At 42.2% G+C, this 19595-nt stretch overlaps 1 protein-coding gene across 3 annotated transcripts; it reads right to left on the bottom strand.

The window, feature by feature from the left end:
* Positions 1 to 5267: 5267 nt before the first annotated feature.
* LOC110288508 (protein FAM156A/FAM156B-like) lies at positions 5268 to 16929 on the bottom strand. 3 transcript variants are annotated; one of them, XM_085837558.1, is made up of 4 exons: positions 16467 to 16929; positions 13597 to 13735; positions 7109 to 7216; positions 5268 to 6019 (listed from the first exon to the last, which is right to left on the bottom strand). In XM_085837558.1, exons 3-4 carry the CDS (start codon positions 7154 to 7156, stop codon positions 5603 to 5605), a joined length of 465 nt encoding a protein of 154 aa, XP_085693684.1. In that variant the 5' UTR covers positions 7157 to 7216; positions 13597 to 13735; positions 16467 to 16929; the 3' UTR covers positions 5268 to 5602. The 3 variants fall into 3 exon arrangements, with proteins under 3 accessions (XP_085693684.1, XP_085693685.1, XP_085693686.1); XM_085837559.1 differs by lacking the exon at positions 7109 to 7216; XM_085837560.1 differs by lacking the exons at positions 7109 to 7216; positions 13597 to 13735.
* Positions 16930 to 19595: the final 2666 nt, after the last annotated feature.

Below are 19595 nucleotides of genomic sequence, written 5' to 3'. Positions count from 1 at the left end.
ATACCTAAACATGATAAAAGCAATCTACAGCAAACCAGTAGCCAACATCAAAGTAAATGGTGAGAAGCTGGAAGCAATCCCACTAAAATCAGGGACTAGACAAGGCTGCCCACTTTCTCCCTACCTATTCAACATTGAACTTGAAGTCCAAGCCTGAGCAATTTGACAACAAAAGGAGTTCAAGGGGATACAAATTGGAAGAGATGAAGTCAAAATATCACTTTTTGCAGATGATATGATAGTATATATAAGTGACCCTAAAAATTCCACCAGAGAACTCCTAAACCTGATAATTCACCCTTACTTAAAAGACTTCATGGTACTAGAAGGTACTCTGTTGGCTACCAAAGGAGAAATGTAATCAGAAATATGACCTAGCTATTAAACCACTTACTAAAAACAGCAACAAGTCTGTAAGTTATACTGGTATGACAGTGGCATAAATGTTAGGAGAGCAATGAATCAATTTTTAATAGATTTAAGATTTACCTCATGAGGTGAAACAAGTGCTTCAACAGTGTTGAAGTGTCCAAAAATCTGAGACTGCATAGATCATAGATCGTTGGCATACTGGAAGGCTTACTAGTATTGTTCTTGTAAAGGAACAATGAGTACAAAATAATGCCTAATGACATACTTCTATACCCATAATGACAATGCAACTCAGCAACATCAGGGAAGAATTTTCTTATATCAAATAAAAATTAACACATATAACCACAATGAACAGTGTGCAGAGAGTGAGAAACTTTGGATTTCTCAGTCCACAATATGATGTTGTTTTCAAAATCATGTTCTAAAGGTTCATGGATGTATGTAGTCAGAGAAACAATTGTAAAGGCAATAGGTGAAGGTGACTCCAAGAAAACAGTGTCTTTTTAAGAAAACAGGACCAAAACAGATGTGAATTCAGAGACAGTGGCAACATGCACAAGACCTGTGTGGGTTGGAGCTAGATGGGATCCAAGCACAGAGAAAGGGAAGTGGACACAAGGAACCACCACTAACCATGTACCTGTTTGCAACTGATACCTGCCAGCAAAGAGGAGACCAGGTTTCTATACTGGAATGCCACTGAACATGTCAAACATACTCCAGGGCACGGCCCATGCTCCAGAGTACTTGGCCAGGAGAAATGAATCTGGAAGGACTTGGGGGAGGGTAAATACATAATCAAAATATATTGTGTGAAAAATGCAAATCAGAACATAAAAAGGACAAAGAAAAAAACAAAAGAATCCTAAAACCTATTACCAAAATATAAATGATATTTTAAAAGGGATGAAAAAGAAAAAAAACAACAACAACAAACCATCCAAACAAATGTTAGAATATAGTGAAATCATGGCCACTAGAGGGGAGTCCACTACTGTCAATTTTGAAGTCTTTCAAACTGCATTCTACATACTCATCCTTATACCCACAGATGAGCTTAGGAGGTCTTGCACTTTATCAAAGGAGTTCCTTTTCCCAGCATATGGTCAAAGTTCTGGCAATGACTGACTGTGGGGGAGGGGGCATTCCCAATGGACACATCTACAACATAACCCCTAACCTAGGGTTTAGGGCATATTTCAGAAGATAGGACAGAAAGACTGTAAGAGCTAGGTGAATAGGACTTGAGCTAAGAAAAACTGTCTTCCATATGTGACAGGGAAAATCTCAACACTATGGCCACCTAAAAGACATACACAATGAAATCAGTTGACATGCTACTGTGGGCAGTGGAAATTGTACCAGGCCCTACACCTAGAAGAACAATCACATACACACACATGGCAACACATATGTATATGTACACTGCACATAAAAACAAAAGAAAAAATCATTCAACAATATTTCTTCCTTGTTAGGATGCATTTTAAATAGCCTTGCTTCCTGAGATAGTCCCCTCAGCAGAGTTCACGAAAGGGGGAGGATCAATTTGAAATAGCCATACACATGTATAGAAGCAGATTCGGGGTGTGCTTTACCCCGGTGAAATTGAAATTGTGTGTGTGTGTATGTCTGTGTGTGTGTGTGTGTGTGTTTGTAATTTAATATATGAAATAACATACATAACATCTTTTGATGAAAAATTGCTCCCAGAACTTTTGGGGTTGTTTCTTTGCCTTGATGGAGATTAGACTCAGGGCATCTTTGCATGCCAGGTAAACTCTCCACAACTGATCTATATCTCTAGCACAACGTTTTCCTTTTACAAACTCCTAATCTTATCCCTAAAATTCTAGACTATGCCACATACAGCCTTTGTTTGCTTACTCTCCCACAGTTATTGAAGAAAACGGGCTTTTGTCTTAGTCAGGGTTTCTGCTCCTTCACAAACATCATGACCAAGAAACAAGTTAGGGATGAAAGGGTTTATTCAGCTTACATTTTCCACATTGCTGTTGATCACCAAAGGAAGTCAGAACTAGAACTCAAGCATGTCAGAAAGCAGGAGCTGATGCAGAGGCCGTGGAAGGATACACTTACTGTTTTGCTTCTCCTGGATTGCTCAGCTTGATTTCTTATAGAACCCAAGACTACCAGCCAAGAGATGGCACCACCAATGATGGGCCTGATCAACTTGATCACTAATTGAGAAAATGTCTTACAGCTGGATCTCATGGAGGCATTTCCTAAACTGAAGCTTTTATCTCTGTGATAACTCCAGCCTGTGTCAAGTTGACACATAAAACCAGCCAGTACAATTGACCTCTTGTCAACTTGAGACACAAACTCATTACTATTAAGTCTCAACCCTTACTATCCTATTCATCCCGAAGATCTCAATAACTAAAAGTTCCAGAGTTTTTGCAAATTCTTACATATTAAAATTTCAATCCCTTTAAAATATCCAATGTCCTTTATATTCAAAAGTCTTTTTTACGATTAAAAGAATCTCAACTGTGAGCTCCACTAAAATACCTTCTTATTTCAACAGGGAAAATATCAGGGCATAGTCACAATCAAAAACAAAATCAAACTCCAACTGTCTAATGTCTCCTATCTAATCACAATCTTCTGGGATTCCCCAAGGGCTTGGGTCACTTCTCCAGCTCTGCCCTCTGTAGCACACACTTTGTCTTCTAGGCTGCAGAAGCCTGTACTACACTGCTGCTGCCATTTCTGGTGGTCATCTCATGGCACTGGCATCTCCAAAACACTGCTGTCTTCAGCTGCAACTAGGCTTCACCAATATCCTCTCATAGGCTCTCTTCCTGGTGCCAAGCTTCAACTCCATTGCATGACCACTACAAGTACTGGTCCATTAATTGCAACTGAGGCTGCACCTTCACCAGTGGCCATCCAAGTCCTCTCACAAGGCCAAGTCTCACCTGCTCTTCATGACCCTTTCATGCCTTCAGAACCAGTACCACCTGGGTGACTTTCACACATTACCAAGTCCATCCACAGTGCAAGGTACAACCTTGGCTATCTCTAGAACACAGCCTCTGTGCTCTCAGAAAATACTTCCCAAAAGATTTCACCTCAATGAGGCTAGTCTCTTCTTAATCACCACTAATTTCTTACCTCCAGCTAACCACAATCAATAGTCCCAGTAATACAAAGTTTTTGCTTTACTAGTTCTGGTATCTTGTTAATTAGAGCTGATTCTAAAGACCCAGCTAAACAAAACCACAGAATTTTCACAATCAAAATAGCCATGGCCCTGATAAGAGTCATTAATCTTCTCTCTGACATTTCAAAAGCCAGGCCTCCATCTTCCGCACTGTTCTCAAGATTGTCTTCCAAGCTCCTACACATTTCACAGAGATCTTAAACACGAATAAGTCTTCTAGCCCAAAGTTCTAAAGTCCTCCACAAATCATGGGAAGGTCGTCACAGAAATACCCCACTCCTAGTACCAATTTGTCTTAGTCAGGGTTTCTATTCCTGCACAAACATCAGTAACAAGAATCAAGTTGGGGGGAAAGGTTTTATTCAGTTTACACTTTCCACATTGCTTTTGATCATCAAAGGAAGTCAGAACTGGAACTCAAGCAGATCAGAAAGCAGAAGTTGATGTAGAGGCCATGGAGGGATGTAACTTACTGGCTTGCTTCTCCTGGCTTGCTCAGCTTGCTTTCTTATAGAACCTAAGACTACCAGCGAGAGATGGCACCACCAATGGTGGGTCTGCTCCCCTTGGTCACTAATAGAGAAAATGCCTTACAGCTGCATCTCATGGAGGCATTTCGTCAACTGAAGCTTTTGTCTCAGTGATAACTCAAGCCTGTGTCAAGTTGACACACAAAACCAACCACTACAGTTGGGTTAATTAAACCATTGCATATTGGATCAAAAAATTGGGTTTTGATGTTCCCACAGCCTATATTCTATATCCTACAAGTAATGGATAGGCTAGATCGGGGCTCCTGAGTTTTACAAGTGGTTTCAGTGGTTTTTATAACCAAATGAAAGAAAGTCTACACTGGTCATGTCACCCAGGGATTGAACTGTTACATCTTTGTCCCAGTGAAGGTATTTATCCACACAAAACCCTTCATTTCATTGTTCATAGTAGCTAGCCAAAATTTGGGAATCAAATTCCTAGCTGGTGAATGGGCAAAGAAACCAGTGGTACACCTGAACCATAGAATGGAACTCAGCAATACAAAGGAGTAGTAGAGGTTTCATTTCTTTTTTATTAACTGTGGTGCTGAGTAATCAAACCTACGGCCCTACATACTCTGGGCAATCAATTTGCCCACAAGTTACATTCCTAAAGAATAGAATTTTGACATACACCATCAAGTCTGGAGAATTAAGCGCATGGTGATGAGCAGAAAAGACCAGCACTGAACATTTTTATATGACATTCTTGAAATTAAAATATTATGGAAAGACTAAACAAGGATGTGTCTGTAACAGTTTTAAGCATGCTAGCAGGAGTCATCATAAAACTAGCTAGAGTCAGAGTTTCACAATGGAACAAATGTGACACATGGTTGTGCACATAGGATAAAGGGACAGAAAGCTCTAAACACTCATTAAAACAGGGTTGATGCCCTGCTTTTGATGTATTGTTGTTGTATAATGTAAGGTAAATTATTAGAGGATTTAACTAGGTGAAGAATGCTCTGTATGTTCAGATTCTGTATCTATAATGGTCTTGAAACAAAAATTTCACACACACACATCAACACAGACATACAAACACACACACACAAGCACACACACACTCCGTCAGGCCTTGTGCTCCCTCTAGGTACAAGGTGATAAAATGAAATGGAAGCAGTTTGAAAACAGCAAGCCAGAAACTCTACATAGATGTTCGAGCTTTATTGGCAACAATGTAAAGGAGGAAAACCCTCAAACCCGAGGAGGGGAAAATCGGTAGCAAATCCCATGGGAACACTGACATGGGGAGTATAAAAAAATTGCAATCTGGTCATCCTTGCTGAGGAGCATCTCTTCCCAGAATGCCTAAGGGAAGATGCCTAAATTACCATGGAAAATATGGCTATATTTGTGGAATAGATTAGAGTCATGTTCCGGCTGTATTATTATCACCAGGTTGGACATTACTCCTCCTGATCTTGTTCCCCAAAAGATGTTGATACTCATGATCCTGTAGGTTTGGATCTTCCTTCTCATGATGATGACAGTGTCAGAGTTATTCTGTCCATTCGTAGAGAACCTTTGGAAACATCCTTTTGTTTTTCCTTGGCCACTGCATTTTGTTCTCTCCTTTGGATATGGTGTCTTGCACAAGATGGGGCTGGGTGGTATGAGGGTTGAGTGTCAACTTACTGAGGTCTAGTGTTAGCTTTTCCCAGGAGGATGAAGGAGAGACTGCTTCAATCCTAGTTCCCACAGAGACCCCAGATGTGTTACCCCCACACATCTGGCAGTGGTGGCATTCACATCTGAACTTTGACTCATCTGTATCTCGTAGGGAAGAGGGTTTCTTTTCCTTGTCAGCTTTTTGGGGTAACAGAAACCTAACGCATTTCTTTTTCTTGAATTCAACTGTCTTTAGCTTCTTTTCATGTGATTTTGAACTCTTTTGGTGTTGCTCTTCATCCATCTTCTTTAAGGAAAAAAAAACACGTTAGAAACACTAAGGGTCTGTTGAAAAGAGCTCATGTTGTACACACTCCTGGAACACCTATGGACACACAGATACACATTTTGGAAGGAGCCTCTCATGGTTTGAGAGATGGAAACTTTCATTTGAAACAGCTTCCTGTAGCTGTTTTTTGTTTTGTTGTGTTGTGTTTTCTTGTGTGTGTGTTTTGCATGGCTTCGCTTTGATTGTGGTACCAACTTGCCAACAAGTAAAGGTTGCATGTGCTCTTTGTATTTGGAATATATATTTTAGCAAGGATATGCCTGTAGTTTTGAGTATGTTTGCCATAACAAACACAAGGAAAGAATTCCTGCAAGTGTAGTTCACAGATCACTATTTCTTATCATTCAGATACTTGTGTCTTTTGAAACAAACAGCCTCTTTTTTTTTCTTTTTCAGACAGGGTTTCTCTGTGTAGCCCTGGCTGTCCTAGAACACACTCTATAGACTAGGCTGGCTTCAAACTCAGAAATCTGCCTGCCTCTGCTTCCTTAAAGTTCTACTTGCAGGATGTGTGCTCTCTGTGCTCTGTGTGACTCATAGGTTTGTCTGTGCTTTGGTAATTCCCACTCCTTACTGAGTCAAGTGGGGCTTTTATCAAGTCACCATGAGCCACACATGAACTGTGCAGACCAGAGACCTGGAAGTTACTTTCCACGGAGTAGGTGCCTCTCACTCTCTAGAGAGGTACCTGTAAGTAGTCACCATCCATACCATGATGTTGGGAAAGGCTTATAAAGACACTCTCCAACAGAAAGCAGCAGCTAGGTCTCCTTGTCTCTTCTCCCCAACTCTCAGGCTCACCTTTAAAGTGATTCAAATACCAAGTTGCCCTGTGTTCAGCTGCAAATCCTAGCAGCAGTGCCAATACCCTGAGAAGCAGGGACAATTTCATGGCAACTGCATCTCTCACAAGTAACAACTGAGAGCAATGAGCATGGACTCCATGTCCAAGCAAGCACCCACACTATAATACTTAAGATGCTGGAGATAAGGGGAATGAAGTTCATTGAGAAACGGTGGCAATCCTGAGGGTATGGAGTCACTCACAAGAATGGCGCAGACTAAAACTGTGGTGCAAAGAGCTCTGAAGCCCATGAACTCTCTTTTCCATGCTTCAAATGGAAAATCCACATTGGTGGTAGAAGATGTGTCACACTGAGGGGAACATTAAAGAGGGGTTATAAATAGACTTAAGGATATGAAAAAGAGCATCAAAATAAATGGTGCTTGATACAATCAGTTTTTTTTAAAAAAAAATCTTATTGAAAATTATGTTCTTTCTCACAGAATATATTCTGATTATGATCTCCCTTTCCTCCACTACCCACTCCTCTCAGTTCCTCCATACACCCCTCCCCTCCATATCCACTCCCTTTCTGTCTCATTAGAAAAGAATGGGCCATTAAAAGATAACATTTAATATAACAATATAAAATAAAACAAAAAAAATTAATACCATCACGTTGAAGTTGGACAGGACAAAATGACAAAAGCAAAAGACAAGAGGCAGAGACCCACTTGTTCACTTTGTACTCAGGAGTCTCAAGAAAATAATAAAGCAGCAGATATAATATTTAGGCAGAGTACTTGGTGTAATCTTGTGCAAGCCCCGGGGTGACAGATCAGTCAATCTGGACTCATATGAACTTTGTTCACATTTAATTAGAAGGCCTTGTTCTCCTGGTATACCCCACGCACTTTGGCCCTTACACTTTCTACCTCTCATTCCTTGGTGATGGCCTGAGCCCCAGGGGAAGCACCTGATACTGAGAGCCCATTTAGAATTGAGTGTTCCAAGGTCTCTCAATCTATTTGTTAGGATCTGTCACTTAACTTGATATAATGGGAGCAAGAATGAATTGTCTGTGAAATAGTTCATCTTGACAAAATGCTTTATAGAATTCTTATATAAATTGAATTTATAGTCTCAAAAACTACAATATTACATGTGCAAAAGAGAGGATATTCAGATTCGTAAAACTGTGGTGATGATAAGAAGTATCCCACAGGAAACCGTGTTTGGTTGAAACTGATTCACACCTGTGTGTGCAATTAGGCATATTTGTATAATTTACAGTTCTCAGAACCATATTCACTGTGGACATAGTTGTATGTTCTGCTCATTCAAACAAGGAAGACATGATCTGCCTTCTCCTACCAATCAACTTGATTTTGAGAACAAATGATCAGCAATAAAACAGAGGGTTGCTCAAAGTAATGTACAACAGGGGAAACCCTGAGCAGCTACAAAAGGATACCACCACGAGCCTTAGGACTGAGTGCTGTATTACCCTAGTGACATGCAGTTGTAGTCAGAATGACTGTGTGGCAGGACAAAGCCAGCTAGCTCATCTGTGGGAAGAAATCTTTGAGTAACACATCCAAAGAAGCAGCTTGGTGGAAAATAAAAAAGACTTGCACAAAGATAAAGAGAGGATGTCTTGAGCCCTCCACTAGATATTGATGAGTAGAAAGAATCTGACTTCCATAGAGGCTCCTGGATGTGATCGCTTCAGTGAGAAGAATAGCATCACACAGCATTCCAAGACCTGAATATACATGAGGTCTACACCCAAAATCACTTACTGATGAAGCAATTTGACTTCATCCTGGGTTGCTAGGTATGGAACCCAGGGCCCTGGGCATTGTAGACAGTTGCTCTACAGCTGAAATACACCCTGGCCCTTTTCCCATGTATAAGTGTTATAGGATGCCTGAGATTCCTGCATAAGTTATACAGAGTCTTTGATATTCATGAATATCAAAGCCAATATTCTGGACCCAGGAAAATGGAGATAAGCATCCTTGACTTCAAGTTCATTTGAGTTTTATAAGCAAGGACTGCTTGGTTGTTTGAATGAAAAAGGACCTTCAGGTCAGGGACACATTATCTTTATGTGTGGAATTCATGGTTGTTTCAGACACCAGTTTACCTTAGGAATTTATGGCGGATCTAAGTCATCAGAGACTAGTTTTTACCTAAAGCAGTTTTAGCAATTATGTATTCTTATTTATGCTTTCACAAGGTAGTATAACTATAGTTCAGAAGCTCAAGACATAAGTTCCAAGACAATTAAGCAATTTCAAGGACCTGGGTTCATACAGTTGTATGGCATATGTTAGATAGAAACTTTCTATCTATGGCAATTATCTCTGAGTTATTCTGATCAATGTTCTGCTCTCTTCTGATTGTGAAATGGAGGATTGAGATGGATAACAGTTTGTTTCAGACAAGAGGCTGTGATTGCACTTGAGGCTTACTGGTGTGGAAAGAAAAGACTTGAATGCATCAACCGATAGCCTCAACTCAGAGCACGGGAATATGTTGCCTCGGTTTGCAATGCAATCCTCAAGAAACAGGAAGATGTTGGTTTCAACCCTTGTAGGGACACTCTTGAGGTCCACCATGTGACTGTGCTGGGTATTAGTTAGTGGACAGATAGAGGAAACCCAAGAAATTAATTCATAGAGTTGTGTGGTTAAGGGAAGAATTTAGTGGAGACATGGCCTAACAAAAGTGAGAAAGACTCAGTAGCATCTACTTCACCTGTAATCTAGGTAGTTCATCTACAAATGAACTGCGAAGCCATGGTTGAGGGACCACAGCCAAGGAGGTGGGAAGACTGTACAAGCCAGAAGTTCAGGATGAGGGGATGGACCTAGCATCCTGTACACATGGATGCTGCACCCTATGAAATCTCAACACTATGTTTGTGTAAACAAAACTTGCATCATGGTCAGAATAGTCTACATGCCAATGTTGATGAGGGAAATTGGAGAAGCCCCTATCCCCTTGGGAAAAGAGTTACAGACTTTCGGTGGCTACCTAGAGAGGGGCAATCAATTCTCTGCAAAGTTGAACACAATGATGATTTCCTCAAACTCACCTGGTAAGCCCTACTCCTATCCACATTGGAGTAACATGGAACAGATTGAGAGGGGTTGTGAAAATGGGTCTATCAATCTCTGTGTCCTCCTGCAGGTGCAACATGTGTGCCTGTGTAACTACCCTAATCAAACAAGAAGAGGTCTTGAATTCAAGAAAGATTTGAGAGGGAATACTGGAGCAGTTCACATAAGGAGATAGAGGGATGAAAATGGTATTAATATGTTCTCAGCCATGATACCCTCCAAAAGAAAGAATTTAGATTAAACAATAAAACACAATAAGAGCTTATTTTTTTGGGTCCTATATAAATTACTCCTTATCAGGTCTTCATTTGAAAATGTCAATCATTCATGAAACTCACATGGAGTTTTCACCCCTGGATGCTTTTTCATAGTTGTTTAGTTACTTTCTTTGAAACATGGTCTCAATCAGTATGTGGGTCTCACCAGGACCTCCCTCCCATAGTCCAGGCTGCCCACAGACATACAGCAATCTGCCTGCCTCTCTCTTCAGAAGGATAAAGTTACAGGCATGGGCCAATAATGCCCATATCCCTGTGATTTCAGTAAGAATTATCCAGAGTTCTGTAAATGTTCCTGTCACAGGCCCCTTAAGTTTAGCTGTTTGGTTACCCATTGAAATACGTTTTGTTTACTTTTTCCTACTCATTCAGGAAGTGCTGAGGAAATCCCTTGGCATGGAAGTGGAACCTATTATCAGGTAAGTTTTGTCCTTTACCTTTGCTACTATCATGACAATATTTTATGAGAGTTTGTGAGGCTATGGTTTACTGAGGTCTTCAGCTTACAATGCTACCCTGTGGTACTTAACATCAATCAATACAACTGCTAACAGAATAAACAAAGAAAAGTTTGTCTGGAGGACCAGGCTTCTCTATGAAACAGCATGTGAACAACACATGCAGATCTATAAATTTTGTGGATTGGCGAAAACTAACCCACAGAAGCCATCTGATAAGGCAATATGTATTTAGGAGAACGGGGTTCACATTCCAGGCAGGAGAACATGGAAGCCCATAGAAAACTTTGCTTTCAAAATTTGGTCTCCAGACCCTACAGGAGAGCAGCCAGTGAATCAGGAGATTCTCTGGGACCCTGTGGTGGGTGTCAAAGACAGATCAAGAAATGTGCTCAGAATCTCCTTTCCCTAGGCAGGACTGATCCTGGTTGAGTAAGATCAAGGACATGCATGATTGTGACAGAGGGAATGGACAGAAATGCCATCAAATCTGGATCCTGAAGATGGTATAAGCTAACACTCAGGAGACTGCTTCCACCAGGATTTGGTTTCAGATCAATTGACTGTGGGATATCAAGTGAGAAATTTGGGCTCTGAAGATCACATCCTTAGCAAAGCAGGACACAATGGAGAGGAGGACAAGTAGGTGTGTATATGATGGTAAACACGGATAGACTCTTTGGGAGCAAAGCCTGAAACTCCATCAGGGCAAGACCAGGATGAATCCTCTCCCATCCAACCATTGCACAGCAAATGTTCTGCCCCTTACCTGAACTTGTTTATAGGGAAAAGAAAGGATGAAGGGTAATCCCTAGGAAAGTAAAAAACTCACCACAAACAGAAGAGGACACGACTGTGTCTGACAATAAACTAACTACCACTAGTTACTCCCAAGACCTACCTGTTGATGAAAATATCCACAGAGAGTACAGGTGGCAACCCATACACAAACACCCCCACTGCACAAGAATCTGAGGACTATTCTGAGTGAACACCTATGAACGGCATTGCTTTTAGTAGCCATGAGGATGTTTGAGAGCAGAGAAACACAATACAAAAATGAAGCCTGGAATCAGCTATTCCCCATAACACCACAGAATTCTGTGGTCACCAACTCACCTACAAAGACTTGCATGCTCCACAAACAGGATACCGGAGGCCATGCTTCAAATGTACAAAGAAAATCTCAAGAAACCAGGAATAACCCACCCTGTTTGCAGACAACCTGTGCTGGAGCTAACGTCTCTCCTGTGGTAGATCTGTCCATCAAAGCACAGCTGTCTGTCCAACCATAAAACATCCCACTTTCAGGCCACATGTGATTTATTGTTGTTCACGTTTGTCAAGGTGACACGTTTCTCCCACCTTGTAGATTTCTGCCCTTTGGTGTAGTTCACTTCAAAGTGAGGAGGGCTAGTGAACCTTTTGCCTTTAGGAGACCTTCCCTTCCTTCCCAATTGCAGGTGAAACTTGTGTCATCTGTACTGCACCAGATTCATGCCTAACTTCACATTTCAAGTAGAGTCCACCTGCTTTCATGGGGTATGGATCTGATGCTCTCCTTCTCACCCTTACTCTCAAGAGAAATACATGAAAATGTGAGGTGACAGTCCCTACTATGTGAGGGAGAAAGGGGGGTTTCAAAGATTTAATTAGATAATTCTGGAGTTGCCAATCTGTATAATCCTGATTTTCTCTGTAATCTATTGCGAGACTATTAAATGACTCTTTTCTGGATCTAAAGAGCCTGCAGGCCCTACTGTGTGAGTGAAAATGAAAGCACACTCTCTAGCCTCTCTCCTCATTGGAGGCAATACCAAGATATAGCTTTCACTGATGGTGTCTGTTGAGCACAACCAACATTTAGTGCCAGGGCCCTCTCCTTGGAGGTCTCAAGTACAACATTAGTGGGGCCTGAAAGGATGTTGAGAGACTACCTGCTGAGTTAGTACCCAGCTCCCCCCTTTCTTTCTCATCTTTTCTTTGTTTTCTATTCCCTTTATGACTTTCTACTCTTTTAGTTCTTTTCTCCTTTCTTCTTTTTTCACTTCTCTTTTCATGTTCCTCTCTTGATCCCTCTATACCTCCTTACCTCTCCCATCATCCCTCCTTACCTCTCCCTCCCTCTCTCTATCTCTGTCTCTCCCTCCCTCCCTTCCTCACTTCTTTCTTCAGTTTCTCAGGTAGCATTTCTCTGCATATCCGGTTGCCCAGGAGCTCACTTAGTGGATCAGGCTGGCCTCAAATTCACAGACTTCTGCTTGCCTCTGCCTCTCAAGTGCTACCGGTTCTGAGTTCACATTACTTGTGTTTTTGTTCCAGCTGTGCCATTTGTAAACATGTGTCTACACTTTAGCTGTGCCATTGCATCTGTGTCTAAGCCCCACCATTTTTGACCTTGGATCTATGTTCCAGCTCCACCATTTGGAAGCATGCATCTATCTGTGTCCAAGCCCTACCATTTGTGAGCTTGTGTGTATGTCCCACTCACCATTTGTGAACTTGAGTCTATGCCCTAGACCCAGGATATTGTAGGACCTGCTGTGCTGCTTCTGTCAGCACTGCAGTCATTTTGTGAAGCAGGGACGGTCCCTAAGGGCCCCAAATGGGAAGAATTCTTTGTGATAGTTGAGTGAAGTTTGAAGCTCAACCACTTTGGACAGAGCCTGACATACACTACAATCAGAGGCTTGCCTTCACTCCTGGCAACTTCTGTATGTACAGAACACCCACACTAACAGAGTCCTCTGTTTAAACTCAGAGCTATGAATCGAAGGGTTGAGAGGTCATCATCCTCTTCCTGCCCTCCACAAGTGCCCTGAATTTCCATTCAGAATCATGGTCATTCTCAGGCTCTATGTTCAGATCAGAACAGAGGTGAACCTACCTCTTCATGGGTCTTTCTCAGTTATTTTGGCTGAAACGGTTGTCTGGGTATGTCTAGAAACAATGATTTCTTCAGAGTGTTTCTTATATTTCTTATTGGGTGGTGTTTGGAGTGACTGATTGATACCTTTCAGAGGGCTCTGTAGGGAAATCAGAGTTAAACATTTTCTATGAATGCTACAACCCATCCATTGCTAAGGAATGCACTGAGTATGTGAGCAAAGTTGCCTGGTATCCAGTCACAAGCCTGGTGCATCTTAGTCCTCAGGAGTGTCTCCTCTTAGCACTTCTTGGGTGCAAGGCTCAGACTGGGGCCTGTGGCCATATTTCTATACCAGGAAATGTCCCTATGAGATGAAGGTCTTGAAAATATGCATTGTGAATGTGCACCATCCCCATGTGCCACTTGACACAAAACATGCCAGAGAGACACTTAACTCCCACATGTTGGGGTGGGGGTTGGGGTACATTATAGAACTCTGTCTGCTGAAGTACAGACTTTTACCCTTGGGATGTAAGCAATTGTCACTCTCAGCCTTTATTCATCTCTTTTCATTCACAATGATGGATATCTCTGTTCTTGTCCCACTCGACCCTTGTACATTCCTTACCTTCTCTTAGTATCTACTTAAGGAGCCTTCTGGCCATATGTGAGATGCCATGCTTCCTCCATATGATGAGTACCTTGCCCTAGACCTGCCATGGACTAAACATGGATGTTCTCCCTGAGGGTTAATACCCATCCTGTAAAATCCTATCCACATACAACCGTCAACTGGAAATCCAGAGCTCCCATAATGCCAAAAATCTGTTACCATTTGAGTTCATCAAATGCACAACGTTAACATGCACAAGAAAATGATGTCTCCTGGGTTTTCCTATATGTGTATTTCAGCTGCTGGACTCAGTTTAAAAAACTGCTTGCCTAGATGCAGACTCCCACAGTCAAACACTGGGCACAGAGAGAGTCTCACTTGAAGATCTCAATTGGATTCCTCCCTTCGGAGCTCAGAGATGACAAGCTAAGAAGAGACAGGATTCTAGGAGCCAGAGGAGTCAAGGACACTAAGAAAACTCTCCCACAGAATTAACTAAGCAGGGCTCACAGGGGGCTCACACAGATCAAATTGACAATCAGGGAGTCTGTATGGGTCAGTGCTTGGTCCTCTGAAAATGTAGATGTCAACTTGGTGATGTCAACTTGGTCAAACTGGGAGTGAAGGTATCTCAGACTCTTTCCCTTGAGCTTGGGACAGCTTCCCTCCTACTGTGTTGTCTCTTCCAGCTGTGAGAAGAAGGTTTGTTCCTGTTCTTCTGAATCTTGTTGTGCCATGTTCAGTTGATATTCCTGGGTGACCTGCTATATTCTCAGCCAGTACAGAGGAGGAGTAGACCTAGGAGAGGGTGGAGGATGACCTGGGAGGAGGTGATTGAGGAATAACTAAGATCCTGGTGTATTCTTTGGAAGGAGAAGAGAGAAATAAATAGAAAAACAAAAAATGCTCACTAACAACTTGTATCTTTCTTTATTTCCCTTCTTACTTTCTCCATCACTACTAACTTGCTGATGAGGCCAGGTAAAACTGGGAACACCTGTGTGCTTTGTAATGTGGTTAGAATCTCCAATATCTTTGAAATTCTAGTTGCCATCTCCCATACCAATGCATACATCTGGTTGGCCAAAATGTAGCAATCACTATTTATTGTGGACAATCTTGTTTAATCAATAGCCATAAAAAGGATGTGAACACATGCTTTCTAAATCCTCTGGCCATAACTTAAGCCTTCTGGGGCAAAGAGTATCTGATCGATTGTGTCCAGGAAAGTATACCTTTTCCTGTCCAATTGGTTTTCCATCACTGCTGTGCCAATCAGCCATCTATGCTGTGACTTTGGGTGACTGAAATTTATTATATCATCCTCTCTATGATTCAGAAGGCCTTTTGGGGTAGTCCATACTCTCTTCCTTGGGTTAACAGGCCACAAGAAAAATATCCTTAGTACATTTCTTAGCAGAGGAGGTCATGAAGAAGTTGACATGCCAAAGCTCACTCTACCTGCTGTAGGAATTCAGCTCCTCCTATACTGCAGTGTCAGGACCCTGTACCATTGCTGACAAGCAGCTGAAGAGGCTGCTGGAGAGGATCCCCAAGTTCGCTCCTGTGCTCTGCTTTCAGTCTGCTCCATCAACCACTCAAAGCATTATCTTTCTATGATGAGGTCAGGCCAGCTGCTGCTCCAAGGTCCAACAGAGGCACTAAAGGGGTACTCATGGATTTCTCAGGAGTAGCTGGCAGTTGCATTCTCTTCTGCTGACTGTTCTAGGAAAGTCCCAAGATATTTGACCTCTTATCTAGTCAGTGACCCACATATATGTCTGTGATAGTTCTAATCATTCCTGGTGGACTTTTTTTCCCCAGACTTGGTTTTCTTTTTTTTTTTTTTTTTTTTTGAGAGGGCCTCACTGTGTAACTGTGTAACCATAGCTGCCCTGAGCCTTACTGTATAGACCACACTGTCCACTAATTGCCTGCCTCTGCATCTTGATTTTTTGGAGCGCCAATTGTGGCCCATCAAATTTGCAAATCTTTTGTGATGGGGGATGTACTAAGATAAGAGGGACAAACTTAGATATGGAGTCTCTATTATCACAGATTCAAATCTAATGGGCTCCCTATAGCCATACAACCTATGGAGGTACAGTTTCTCCAACCAGAGAAGGACCAAAGGTTCTCCACAGGGTTTGAGACCATTAGGTCACAGACATATCACTAGAGAGAGGATACAACTCCTCCTTAGGGAGGTCACACTTACCTGATGAGCAAACATCAAATATGAGCCTGGTCTAGAGAAACCCCATTTTCTCCTCACCTGATTGTAGCAGACCACCTTTTGCTGTCTCTGAACCCTGTCCCACACTGCCTGGATGCCAAGTGCTGCTTCAGTTCTTCCTGATACCAGATGTTGTCCAATGGAAGGTGGCCTTGGGAGTAGACAGACAGCCGAGCTTTCAGAGCTAAGGATCTAGAGACAGTGCTGAGAAGCTGGGCCCTCCTGCACAGATCTCTCAGGAACATGTGTCTGAATGTGGACAGAGCCTCTGGGGAGAAGTAAGATTCTTGAGAAGATTGGCTTTTTTTCCTGCATTGAGAGGGCAGTTAGAAAAAGTAGGAAAGACCAGGGTCCTGATGGTGATCAGCTTGTTGCAGTGATGAACCAGCTTTTTTTTTTTTTTTTTTTTTTTTTTTTTTTTTTTTTTTTTGTCTTTTCTTGGGAAATCAACTTCTACTCCTTGATTGAGGACTCAGAGATCATCAGCCCCCCATCCCTTTCCCAGCCCAGATGGACAGTGTGGCAAGACTGGGAGGAGCCCTGCCCAAGGCTCTGGTGTCTTGCTGGGAGTCATTGTGACAAGGATGGGTTTCCATGGTGTTCATTGTGACCTACCAGTGCAGGGATGGAGAAACTGTTCATGAACTCTGAACTTGGAATGGTGGTTTAGAAGAAAATGTACATGGTTAAGCACTGAAAAGGACAGAGAATCCCTGTGTAATGGGTATGGACTGCCTTTCTGTAGGAATCCAACACAGATCACTAATTTCATTTGTTTCTTGTGTCTGCTTCTAAGAGTAACACGCTGAAACTACTCAGTGTACCTTTCAGGCATCATCAAGCATATTCAACCCTTAGCTTGCTGCTCAAGCAAAGGTGTATGTCAATGTGAATTGCTAAGTAATCATTTAAAATTGATGACTGCATTCATTTAGTGTGTGTGTGTGTGTGTGTGTGTGTGTGTGTGTGTGTGAAGAGCCCATATAGACCAGGCCAGCCTCAAACACCCTTTCTCACCAAGATGCCCTTGAGATTCTGATCCTCCAGCCCCAACATCCCAAATGCCAGAATTAGAGGTCTGGCCCACCATGGCTGTGTTATGTGGTGCTGGGGATCAAAGCAAGGACTTCCTGCATGTATCATAGACATCAGTGTATCAAAGGAACTGCAGTCCCTGCCTCCAAATGGCTTGTAGGTATAGAAATCAAGGGTTTCTTCACAAGAGTGTATACATGAATACCACTGTACTTAGCCTATTCCACAGGCTGCAGGGTCCTTGCTTGATCTCCTTTGACCTCCTCCTTAATCCCTTCCTTAGGAAAACAGAACCTTTGAAAAGGCAGGCATCATCTATGAGGGGCAACATTACATTGCAACCAACTGATTGCAGCAGCATTAAGGTGTTATGCTCATTTTCTCCTTACCATTTCTGCTTAGCATCAGGAAGTGGAGCATGGAGGACTGTGCCATGCTGCACCCAGTGGAGGATAGAACAGGCCCTAGAAGCTCCATGCAGAGCTAGACAGGTTAGGTCTTAAGTGTTGTGCTCTGCTATCATCTGCTATTGACTCCCAGCTCCACATCTGCACCTCCATCTTGGTGATGGTCCTCAGTTTCTAGTCTCCTCCCAGACTACTCTCATCTGACAATCTCAGGGACCCTGGACACTATGCATCCACTTGAACTCATGCTCACCAAATATTTGTGAACATGCATCTTCTCTATTCTCAGTAATTTTTGAAAGCCTCTATCATCTCTCAGACTGTCCCCACAGCCTTAAAATCCTTCACTGTTCCCACAATCCGTTAGACAACCTGAATGTTATCAAAACCTGCCAATTCTTCTTACCCACTAATGCCCCTTTTCCCCTGTTTCACTCATCTTTGGGCAGGGAGTGAAACACCGGGAAGGCAGCTGCTATGCAGAGACCCCTTCTAAAACTGTTCTTGTCATTGCTACTTGAAAAGATCATTTTAGCATGTGTGGGGTATTTCAATGGATATATATGTGTGTGTATGTGTTTGTGTGTGTGTGTGTTTGTATCTGTGTATGTGTATATGTACGTATGTGTGTATTTATATATATATATATATATATATATATATATATATATATAAAATGTGTAGGTGTGTACATATATGCATACATGTGAATATGTATACACACACACACACACACACACACACACAATAGTTATCAGTGTTTTCTACAGTAGACTAGGAGATCCATGTGCACAGTAGCCTCGAATTCCCCAGAGAACAGCAGTGGATGGGATGTTGAGTTAACGTTATCCCATTTGAAAAACAGATGTTGATAGGCTGTAGCCAAGTGTTGAGTTAGGAGAACAGAATCCATTTTCACAGTGTCCATGAAGGTGACCTAAACTGGAAGAAGGACAGAGGGGAAGGATGTGACACCTTAGAGGAATGGTCTGAGAAGGAAGCTTTGCCTTATCTCCACTAGACTATGATAGGACACCATCTCAGCAGTAGCCTTGTGCAAGAAGAGGCTGCTAATTTCAGGAAATGTGTTCCAGGCTCTCAGTGTGAAATGCACAATGAAGGACCATTTCTCCTTTTCAATGTCATGTTTTCCCTTTTTCTTACTATTTATGAAAAAAGTGGCAAGGGAACGAGTGAAAAGGGAAGAGGCCAATGTGATTGGAATGATCAGAGAAACATTCTGCTCATGGAAACCATATCCTCACTAGCTGTCAAGGTTTTCATGACCTGCAGACAGCATAGTGACTGTGGGTAAGAGAAAGTGCCACACCTGAGGTTTACCACTCTGCTCCAGCAGCTGTGTGCCTGTTCAGTGACATTCCCAGGAAGGAGAGAAGAATCTGTATGACAGGTTCAGAGACACAAGGAGCCCTCACCCATTTCATTCATATCCTCAGGATACAACACATTTGCTCATGGCAGCAAATGTCTCTTCTTCCAATGGTGGACATTTATAAAGCTTGTCTGTGACATGTTCACTCACAGTCTGTCATTTTCAAACCACTTACACAATTCATCTACTTGTGAAGAGGAACACAGAATAAAAAAATAAGGAGGTGGTGCTGATCCTGTGTTAGCACTGAAGCTCATTTCCCTGGTCACAGGTAACCCAGAACTTCATGTGTACCAGCATCCTCCTCCTCAGTCCCACTGTCTGTCTTGAGGC

This window comes from Mus caroli, unplaced genomic scaffold, assembly GCF_978045245.1.
Source record: "Mus caroli unplaced genomic scaffold, Mus_caroli_1 scaffold_5, whole genome shotgun sequence".
NCBI lineage: Eukaryota > Metazoa > Chordata > Mammalia > Rodentia > Muridae > Mus > Mus caroli.
This window is presented reverse-complemented; position numbering and strand designations above follow the sequence as displayed.